This window comes from Oratosquilla oratoria, chromosome 42 (genome assembly GCF_046742065.1).
Source record: "Oratosquilla oratoria isolate Oo_2021 chromosome 42, ASM4674206v1, whole genome shotgun sequence".
In the NCBI taxonomy this organism is placed as follows: Eukaryota; Metazoa; Arthropoda; class Malacostraca; order Stomatopoda; family Squillidae; genus Oratosquilla; species Oratosquilla oratoria.
In genome coordinates, this window is record NC_134818.1 from 38508839 (window position 1) to 38520604 (window position 11766).

General features: G+C 38.9%; 2 protein-coding genes across 2 annotated transcripts; both read right to left on the bottom strand.

The window, feature by feature from the left end:
• LOC143021627 (cuticle protein AM/CP1114-like) lies at nt 1-6256 on the bottom strand. The gene is made up of 2 exons (XM_076179234.1): nt 6212-6256; nt 1-456 (listed from the first exon to the last, which is right to left on the bottom strand). The coding sequence occupies exons 1-2, from the start codon at nt 6254-6256 to the stop codon at nt 1-3; spliced, it is 501 nt and encodes a 166-aa protein (XP_076035349.1).
• Nucleotides 6257-6998: 742 nt separating this feature from the next.
• Nucleotides 6999-11513, bottom strand: LOC143021628 (cuticle protein AM/CP1114-like). Its single transcript, XM_076179236.1, has 2 exons — nt 11484-11513; nt 6999-7454 (listed from the first exon to the last, which is right to left on the bottom strand). Exons 1-2 carry the CDS (start codon nt 11511-11513, stop codon nt 6999-7001), a joined length of 486 nt encoding a protein of 161 aa, XP_076035351.1.
• Nucleotides 11514-11766: the final 253 nt, after the last annotated feature.

An 11766-nucleotide genomic window follows, 5' to 3' on the forward strand; every position in this document is an offset into this window, starting at 1 on the left:
TTAGTTGGGAGCCCCGTAGCTTCTGCTGGGGGAAGACACAGATCCTCCACGGGCCTTGGCCTCGTCCTGTTGGCGGGCGAACTCGATCTGGTCGAGAACGAACTGTGGGATTGGGTGGGGGAAGGCGGGTGCCACAGGTAGGAAGGGAGACTGTGGCTGATAGCCATTGGCGTCAGCAACGAAGCTGAGATCGAAGACCTGTCCGTCGGGGAAGGTGAAGGAGACTTTGCCCTGTTGGGAACCACCGGGACCTCCCTGTTCGCTGCGCCTGATGCCGTCACCGGTCTCCACGTCGAAGCTGTAGATACCGGCGGCATCCGGGTGTACGCGGTCGTCCCTGATGATGGGCACCACATCCACCACTCGGCGACCACCTCCACCACCGGAGGAAGCAGGGGGAGCCACGTAGTAGCCGGTATCAGCCAAAGCCGTGGCTACCAGGCAGGCGAGCACGATCTGAACATAAAAATGAACTGTCATTAGGAAATGCTTTGGTCAAAAGATCTGTACCTAAGTTTAAACGTGTTTGAAAAATTAAGATGTATGGTGAAGGATGCGAGGATAGGTAAGATAATAAATACGAAGATGAGAAGGAGAGCAGGGTGTTGTCAGATAGGGCTGATGGAAGTATGCTGAAATAGTCTGGGTATATGTAAAGAATGGACGAAGAAAGATTAACAAAAAGAGTGAAGAGCAAAAACTGATGAAGGGAATTTAAGGGGAAAACCAAGAATGAGGTGGAAAGATAGGGTAACGAAGATTTTGGATGCAATGAGACTGTCTGTCGAGGAAAAGATGAGAGAGAACAAGAAGATAGTAAGTAGGGAGTGGTTCTAAATGGATGAGGAAATGACGTGGTTCTAAGGAATTTCTTGTCTGGTTTGCACAACTCTTGAGTGGTTGGGGGAGCAGGGCGCCATGAAATGAAGCGGTGGGGATAAATCAGCCCCGGGTGTCGGGCCCTGCTGTGCCTTGCTGCATTCTCTCTGACCCAAGTAGTGTGGTAGACCAGAGATAATGATGAATGGGTTTTTGGATGGGTGTAGGAGATGGGTGTATGCTTTTACTTGGCCATCTCTCTTTTAAGAGAGAAAAGACCTTTTGATATATATATGAGTACGAGACATAGGAGAGATACTTGCTGTGAACATGGCGAAGTGTTGAACGTGTGTGATGTTGAGCCAGACCCGCCTTGTGCTTATATATGCCACGAGCCATTGCGGACGGTGTCATCTGCTCCTTTGACCTCTGCATATCGTGAGAGTGATTGTTGACGAGTCAAGTAAGAAAATGGATTGAGTAACCGATTTCCAAGCTATATGTTAAGGTATAGGTGAAACGTATGTGTCTACATGTTTTCTGAATACCCATATCAAATTGAGCTGTTCTAAATATGAATTTTTCGTAATGTATATTTCCAGTTGTGGTCTCGGACCCTGTTCAGTTTATATGAGATCAACCTTGACTACCTGAACAACTTTTCTTTATTAGACATGTAATGTGATATCCATTTTGAATAATGAAATGGATTTTTTTAATTCCATTTGATGCATGACTCATTAATTATATACCGTAGCTAGCGAAGCTAATGAAATACAGTTGTTTAACATCACGCCCAAGACATCTGATATACAGCACATATCGTACATCATAACCGTTTTTGCTAGAGGGTGAAGGGAATACCATGGGGATGAATGGAAAAGGTTGACAGCAGTACCAATGAAAGAAACAAATAGGGGCTATGGAGTCATAGATCGTTTGTCAATCTGAAAATGTCCATCCCCATCTAATTACTATGACCTTACCTTTAATTTTACAGTGGATGAGCTAATGATCAGATGGGGCCATTCTATACAACCTTTGACCACCCATGACTTTTCATATTGGATGAAAGCATTGAAAGCATACATCCCGGCCACAGTGTAATTTTACCGATCGGACAGCATCAATATCAGGAATTTCCTGAAATTCAATGTTGGGGAAGATTACATTTTGACCAAGGGGGGTACGGACAAAACCCCAACGGACAAAACCCCAATGGACAAAAACCCAGCCCGTTGGGGTCTCACATTTGCTTAGTTGTGGATTCGAATCCCGCACCCCGCTCCGATTCCCAGCAATAAATATAACCTTCCTTAACAGTCCAAGTGGATAGGGCAAATGTGACGACTCCGGTCACATCTACGCGACTTCTGGCGTAGGCTCCTCACATACAGGGACAGCGTACATTTTGTTCAATGCGGATGTTATTAGGATAGACCACGGACTGAAATCTATTGTCTCCAAATTTGCTGATGATATGAAACTGTGCGGAATGGCAAATGATCACTTAAATTAATTGGATATTCAAGAAGATTTAGATAAGCTACAGCAATGGTCTGAAAGGTGGTTAATGAAATTTAACACAAGTAAATACAACGTTATGCACAAAGGTAAAAATAACAGTAAGTACGATAACAAAAGTGGATAGTGAAAAGGATCTCGACGTAATTATCAGTAACGATCTCAAATCATCCAAGCAGTGTATTTCAAGCTCTGAGAAAGCAGAGTGCGGGGTGATCTAATAGAGGTCTTCAAGTGGATCAAAGGCTTTAACAAGGGTGATGCAAACAAGGTCATCATATTAAAACAACAGGGCAGGACTCGCAGTAATGGTTTTAAACTGTACAAATATAGATTTAAGAAAGAAATAGGCAAAAATTGGTTTACTAATAGGGTGGTCGACGAATGGAATAGACTTAGTAACCATGTAGTAAGCGCTGAAACTATCAGTTGTTTTAAGAAACGATTAGACAACTTTATGGATGGGGATGACAGGTGGTGATGGATACGGAGCTGCCTAGTGTAGGCCTTATGGTCTCTTGGAGTCTCCTTCATTCTTATGTTCTTATGTAAATAAGATTCTAGGACTGATTGCGCGATCTTTTGACTTCAAAAGTCCATCTCTCACAAGCTATATAAATCTACATTTGGAATATGCTGTTTCCGTATGGTCACCGAATCTCATTAAAGACATTGACAGATTGGAAAAAAGTACAACGGCGAGCCACAAAACTGATTCCAAATATTAAAAATAAACCAAACGAAAATTTACTAAAACATATGAGTGTTTTCCCTAAAAAAACGTAGACTCAGAAGTGACTTGGTACAGGTATCTAAGATTCTAAAGGGAATTGACAACATCAAAAGTGACAAAATTTTCACACTGAATGAGAATCCGACAAGAAATAATGGTCTCAAACTGTCAGGAAATAGATTTAATTTGGAAGTGGGTAGAAATAACTTCGCCAACCGTGTAGTTAATGAATGGAATAAACTTCCTGCAGAGGCAGTGCAATGTAGTTCAGTTTGAAGCTTTAAGATTCGTTTAGATAAACACCTAAGCAAGATGCTGTAATGCCTGCCATTTATTTTATATTATTTGTTTGTTATTATTTGTCTGTTTATTATTTACTTGATATTTATTTATTATTAGTTATCTGTCAATTTATTGTTATTTACTATTTACCTGTTTGTTTATCATTTAACTATACCTATTTGTTTATTCATTATTCATATTATTTATTACTGTTTATATTATTAAAATTTTTGTTTATTTATCTATTTATCATTATTATAATTTTTTCGCATCCGACCTAGTTATGGACCAAAAGGTCTCCTGTCGGCATGCTCCTTCTTCGTAACCCTTTCTAATCCTTTGGATTACCTACATACTCGCACTTCTTCATACTCACAAGTCCATTCTCCTTTTTTATATCTATCTTTTTTCCCGAAAGAAACTTCCAATGTGAGGTGCTATTCTTCCTTCTGTGATGTAAAAGTAAGAAAAACCATTTTCTCCAGCCAGATAGTCAGTGAGTGGAATAAACTTACCGTGTAGGCGGAAATGAGAAACAATTCGATGATTTGATAGTCTCTAGGATGGACAACAGAGCGATATGCAGTAATGTCTACCAATTAGTTATTTTGTTTATTTACACACTTGCCTGTGTATATATATTTGTGCTTTTGTTTACTCTGTTCGACCTCATTGTGGACCGAAAGGTCTTTTGCTGGCATTGCTTTTTTTCACTAAAGACCATTGCAATATGTCGCATCCATTACCGATTCGATCTTACAGAACTTCTAACTTGATGTCATCCATTGACATATATCATCGGAGTCCACGTGTATCTGACCAGGTACTGGGAAAAAAATAAAGATAGCAGAAGAGATTTATGATCATTTGCCATGTACATCCGAAACCCCGAGACCATAAGAACGCTTAGTGTCACCCCATAATGCAGTGGTAACGCTTTGCATTCGATCGCAGAATGAATATTTACATTTTCTTTCGTTCAGTACACGAATGAAAAGGACATCGTTTGCATATTTCGACTCCACTTTTATTATCGTAACTGCCTTTAAATTGTCAAAACGCCGGACCTGTTCATAAAAGAATCGTAATTTTGAAATAGCTTCAAACGCCCTGCACTCTTTCTCTGAAATATTTCTGAACAATCGCACCGTTACTTGAACGATATGGCATTTTCATCATCTGAGTCACTGACTTAACAATTCATGCAAAATTGAACCTCGAATATGTATTCTAATGTCGGACCCCATGAATAAATGAGTTTCTTTTTGCAAAAACTTTTGGAAACTCTTGTGCTCCATCATTTCTACCTGTAGTCTGCCAGCTTCAATAAACTTAACTTACCTGTCTACAATCGTTAGTTGCGTGTGTTGAACTGGTTTTAGACACCATTTGAATCCCTGTTTGTCTAAGGTTTTGGCACCCTTGCTGGCTGGGAGTTGTCGGATCTAGCCTGAGTAATGAGACACACGATAGTTGAACGTTTATCAACGTGAGAAATGTGACCCTTCCGGATCTCATTACAAATTTCCAAGGAACACATGATAAAGTGATGAAAATATTGGGTCACAGAACAAATTCATAGGTCACACTGGTACACTCTTTAACTGTAACTGCGTTATTGCTTCTGTCATTGGAAATAGAAAATTTGTATGATCTTTTTCAAGTATAAACAATCATTAAACTATAAGTTCTGGTAAATAATGGCTGAACAGGAAATTACTCCTTTATAGCCAAACACATGTTACAACAGCCACTATAAACGAAAAGAAATTTACTTAAACCAACATCAAAATACTTTTCTTTGTAGCTCCTCAGCACGGTAGTTTGTGCAAAGCCGGCGATAGCAAATGAAACCTGAGGGACTGAAGAAACGAGCAATTTGCATTTGATGCCTTTAAGATGATATATCATAAAGTTAACACGGTTGCTTGAAATATCCTGTGGAGTTGTTCTCACATCCTATCTAGTTGAGTCCGGCCTCATTCGAGTTATCTCTGTAATCGAAGATTTGAAATATCGATATTGAGTAAAGAGGCAACTTGCTTTTCGCTCTGTGGACGCTGGGACTGTATCCATAAGTTATTGATCGCATATGGATTCTCTGTCGTTATATAACTTTATTTCGGATAAAATGTTCATCCATATCATAAAGTAAACTGATTTAAACTGGAATAGGAGCTTATAGTCCATAGTTCTATCCAAACTACAAGCATTACTATATATACTTCCCAAGATGCAGTAACATGCAGTATGCAATGGTTAGGGTAACCACGAACTCAAGTTGGCTTGGGGGAGACCACGGCAGTAATAATTTTAGAAACTCTGCGCTAGTTTAGTTATGTGATGGATGGATGTTCTTCAGCAAGAGGAGTTGGGCAATCTGCAAGATGCTGTTTGGAGGTATCAGGTAGCTTACACAAACCCTGACTTCGGTGAACTCAGGTAGCTTACACAAACCCTGATTTCGGTGAGCTCACCTCGAAGAGAGGTGGTGTAGCTTTGGGTCGTGGGGTACCTGAAGAATCACCTGAATCGCCGCCCCCCTCGTCGTTCCAGTTTATGGGAACACAAATCCCGTATACCCGTGTATGTTTGTTTCTCTGCATATATATATATTCTAAATAATTTTGGTCAACGTAAAGCTTCATGTACAGTTTTCTAGAGTTTTTTGCAGTGCAGCAAGCACCCTATTGCTTTCTTGCTGTACTCGAATAATGGAGATTTGCCCCCAGGCTATATAGATTACACCAATTTTTCTTCGTCTAGATGGATGAGAAAATATTTCCTCCACGCTGTTTGTGGCAGATTACGGAATAGCTGTTTCTGTAACGTGTTTGTTAAATTTATCTTTACCATTTTACTGAAATCTTGTAACACTGCTGCAGCTATATTAATCATTTTTTCTTTTGGTTTGATGATGTTCCTTTCGCTTATAATTGAATTGGCTTCTTTTTATTCAAGAATAAAAAAGGATGAAGCTTTTGAACTGACAGAGGGAGAGATATATGTTGATCTCGATTGTCTCCTTCTTGGCTAGGATGTCTTTAGTCTTTAAAAATCAGTCGTTCTATAGTCACCCCTGAACAGTGTCTCCACATACGTTTGTGGATCACGAAGTGCAAGCTCTGTCACAAAACCAAGAACAACAGTGACATGCACTCGCGCTCGTATATAAGTGTTTACATAACTTTATTTGCCCAATTGTAGTATATTAGATTAGTGTTCATGTTGTCCCGTTTCTAAACCAAATTTATATAAAAAAAATACATAAGATTCACTTGTGCTGCAGGTTTTGTGTATAAACTAAGCAAGTCTGTGGGTCTATTTTGTGTGTGTGTGTTTTATTCAACAATTAATTTCTAAGTAAACGTGTATGAAAATCAGATCACTTAGAATTCATCTCGAGTTTATTTATTCTTATCTTATTTATTCATCTGTCTATATATTATCTATTTATCTATCTATTATTTATCTATATATCTATTCATTAATTTTTTGCATGTATCTGTGTTATTTGAATCAAATGAAAACCAGATCATTTATACTCTCGAGTTTATTTGATGAAAAAATGAGATGTTCAACATCCATAAATATGTGATGGAATTAGAGTGACGGAGTGAAGAAGGTTGCACGCATGAGTTTAGTTGGGAGTACCATAGCTCCTGCTGGGGGTGGACCCGGATCCTCCACGGGCCCTGGCCTCGTCCTGCTGGCGGGCGAACTCAATCTGGTCGAGAACGAACTGTGGGATTGGGTGGGGGAAGGCGGGTGCCACGGGTAGGAAGGGCGATTCGGGCTGGTAGCCGTTGGCGTCGGCAACGAAGCTGAGATCGAAGACCTGTCCGTCGGGGAAGGTGAAGGAGACTTTGCCCTGTTGGGAACCACCGTGACCTCCCTGCTCGCTGCGCCTGATGCCGTCACCGGTCTCCACGTCGAAGCTGTAGATACCGGCGGCATCCGGGTGTACGCGGTCGTCCCTGATGATGGGCACCACATCCACCACTCGGCGACCACCTCCACCACCGGAGGAAGCAGGGGGAGCCACGTAGTATCCGGTGTCGGCCAGGGCCGTGGCGACCAGACAGGTGAGCACGATCTGTACAAAACAATTATACATACGTTACAGTGTTAGAGCAGCACGAGAGATGCAGTTTCAGAGACCTCTTACCAAGGTACAAATGGGAAAGCGCAGACAGGCACTTACAGTGAACATGACGAAGGCTGGAGTGTCTGTGATGTTGTGGCTAACCTGCCTTGCCCTATATATATGCCTCGCTCAAGGTATAACCGGTGCCATCGAGTATCCGTGACCTCTCAACGGTGAACCCTTGATATTCTGATGGAGAGAGGAAGAGAAATGACAGACGAAAGGGTAACACATATAATGTAATGTTATAATGTAATGTCTATGTATGTGTATACGTGTATGTACTGTATATGTATATATACATGTGTATACATATGTATATGTATGTGTATATGTATATGTATATGTATATGTATATGTATATGTATATGTATATGTATATGTATATGTATATGTATATGTATATGTATACGTATATGTATATGTATATGTATAGGTACATGCATATGTATATGTACGAGTATATGTATATGCATATGTATATGTGCATGTATACGTATATATATATATGTATATATATATATATATATATATGTATATATATATATATATATATATACATACATATATATATATATATATATATATATATATATGTGTGTGTGTGTGTGTGTGTGTGTGTGTGTGTGTGTGTGTGTGTGTGTGTGTGTGTGTGTGTGTGTGTGTGTGTGTGTGTGTGTGTGTGTGTGTGTGTGTGTGTGTGTGTGTGTGTGTGTGTGTGTGTGTGTGTGTATGTGTGTGTATGTGTGTGTGTGTGCGTGTGTGTGTGTGTGTGCAGTACATGTAATAACTTGCTAAATTACGCAAATTTAGCGCCAAGCCAGACGTCATCAGGATAGAACTGACAATGGATATCACGACACTGTAACAGGTGTTTGAAGTCTTTTCCTCATTTCAGTGGGCCTTTGGACTGTTTTGGTCTCTTTTATTCTTTTATTTTTGTTCTATCTTATTTTATTTATTTATTCATTTATTTATTTATTTATCTATTTATTGTTAATTAAGCATGAAATGATGGGAAAGGACGAGTAGAATCTTTTAAGAATGGGTCTCAAGGTCTTATTAGATTTCACACACAGGCAGGAATAAACTCAGTGATTAGTTTCCTGGGAATGCGTGCACATTTTGTTCATATGTTTTTCTTTAGTCATGATTATATCAACGGAAGTCTTAAAGAGGTGAGTCCCTATGGAGGATGGGCCTGCTCCCTCTTGCCTTCCCATTTAATCTTACTGAAGGGGAACTCATGCTGTTTCCAATCTCGTATGTAAACCCAAGCAATTTGTGTTAGTTGGTTGATTACAGCCTATCACGCTATGCAGAGGACAATGCTTCGATAGGAAACCTGAGAGAAAAACAGGTCGAAGAAGTGTTTTCTGCCATGCAGGCATGGCCTCCCTTCACCCAGATAATATAGGCATTATTGTATGTGTGTTATACGTAAAAAGCATCATACGAACCTGACAGGGCGCAAACATACGTAATAGTTACGTATGGGGCTTGACGACCAGCATCTACTTTCGTCTCCCCCCAGAATTTGAACTCAGGTCAGACGTGCGTGAAGTGAGAGCTATACCTCTGAGCCACCCGGGATTCAGACTTCTATGCTGATAAGTTGAGCGTGTCGTGGCTGAAGCTGGATTCCTTTTCCTTTTGTGCAACACGCTCGTCTCCTAGAAGGACATAGAGTGTACCTCGACATTCTGTCGGGTTAGTTTTGTCATGACCTGACCTCTCATAGGAAATTGCGTATATCCACTGATTTGTAAGGAAAGATGCGATTGTGTTATTATTCCCAGGTATATCAAAGAGTAGGTTTTTGGCTACAGAAATGGCTGGAGCCCCTGACGACAAGGAAGTAGATACACTAATGACACTTTACGAATTCTCCCATTCAGGGAAGACATAGTACTTCATCGTTCGCTGGGTTGAATTTTTTTTTCTTTTTTTTTTTTTTTTTTAGCACTTGAGTAAACTACATTGCAAATGTTATTGATGTATTGCTAATATAAAACACAAATGGTGAGCCCAGTTTAACACACCTAAATATAGTACTAGGACTATAAAACGCAAATGAGAACGCACCTTAAGTACCACGATTTGTTGCTTGATCTGTAGGGATTATATATGCAAAGGAACAAATCATTGCCGACTCTGTTGACTCATTTTACAATGACTTTATTCAGTGACATGTTTGGCATTGGTCGATACACCATCCATGGCATAAAGAAAAATATCAGCTCCATAAATGAATAAAACAATTGTTGTATAAAACAGCGCAAACTGAGACACCCTGGGGATAATTCCCGCGGAACATCTTACGCGCGGTTCACACGAGCAATGTTTCGGCACCAAGTTCCCGTTTTCTCGTCAGCTTTTTCCCGCTTTGTTCGTGTGAATGGCAATTCACACGAGCAAAGTAGAAAAAAGCTGCCGAGAAAACGGGAACTTGGTGCCGAAACATTGTTCGTGTGAACCTCGCTTCAACCTCTGAAACCTGATTACCGCCGGCAAACGAATTTAAGTCGTTTGTTATTCCCTAAATCATCTCGACAGTGCCAGCTCGCCGCCCCCATAGACACTGTACACATATACATTACCTTCTTTACATGTATACTGTATGCGTTTTTGTACACATTGTCATGTGTTCATGATGAAGGATACTTGTAATCATGTTCTGGTTGTTGCCAGTCTATTCTATTCAGTAACATAGTACCTCTATCTCGACAGATATTACCTGGATTTTGGCCTTGACCAAGAGGATCTTCAGTTAACTTTTTGTCCCCGACCCACACTTGAATACTAAAACTACTTTACATTCAACGATGCGTTTTTATCTATACCAGTTCTTTGAGGGGCTTCCTGCAGGAGCATGAGAGATGATGATGATGGTTACTTAACGGTCTTCTGCCATGTCGCTTAGTCGTTGATAAGGGGAAAGGTTACGAAGCACACTGGCTTCGGCGGTGTGCAACATGTGCATTAGCAACTTTGTTTTTATACGAACATCTCCCCAATATTTTGTCTTATTAACTTTTATTACGAAAGCCATGCGGACATTTTTCTTGTGGCTATATTCAGGATTCATTAAGTATTCTTGTTCAAACAAGTATATTATTTAGATTGGTTTACAAGGACGTTCTGGAAAAAAGTTTCATTGTATTGATGTCGATTTATCTTCATGAAAAGAATAAATTTTCTTTGTAATTTGAAGAGCCGACGAGCTGGTTGTATCTTGTTGAACTTTCATAAGGTATTCTAGGACTGTACATGAAATTTTGTTGACAGTCTTTTTCAATCTAACGAATATTATTTTTTTCTTTGTCCGACTTCATGGCACCTGCAAAAAGATGGTTAGTTTCTGTGTATCTTAAACGCATCTTAGGATATTTTGGATCTGTTTAATATATTTATTTTATTTTATTTTATTTATTTATTTATTTATTTATTTATTTATTTATTTATTTATTTATTTATTTATTTATTTATTTATTTATTTATTTATTTATTTATTTATTTATTTATTTATTTATTTATTTATTTATTCTTTTATTTATTTATTTATTTATTCTTTTATTTATGTATTTATTTATTTATTTATTTATTTATTTATTTATTTATTTATTTATTTATTTATTCATTCATTCATTCATTCATTTATTTATTTATTTATTTATTTATTTTTGTACATTTGTCGCGAACAAAAGTTTTGGTCCACGCGACAGTTCTCACAATGTCAATATGATTTGTTTTTTCCGAATATGTGACGTATTTTCCTATGTAGCATTAAGCTTACGCTTAGGTAATTTTATTGAATAGATAAAAAATAAGGTGCCAGGCAACGATTTCGAATTTTGTGTCATGAAAATCTCTGGGTGGGCTAAAACTTTTGATTGTGACTGTACCTACGAAGATTCTTCTAGAATATGACGCTTTTGTTCCTCGATGCGTAGGTAACCGTTTCTTTGTTAAAATTACCTTTAACATTATAAAGCCAGCATTGATCATTTTACCGAAATACCCGTTGTGAGTAATTTTAGTTATAGATTGGGTATTGACCAAAATCCGGCGTGGATAAGAATACAAGAACAGAAGAATGGAGGAGACTGCGAGAGACCATAAGGCCTACACTTTGAGAGTAAGGTGAAAAGCTGCTTTCACACTAAAATATAAAACGCTTACCTCTAATTTCATCTGACTTTCGTAGTAAAAAGAAATAAGTTTGGGAGAATAATCAGGAATGTGTGCTGTGCACACGCCT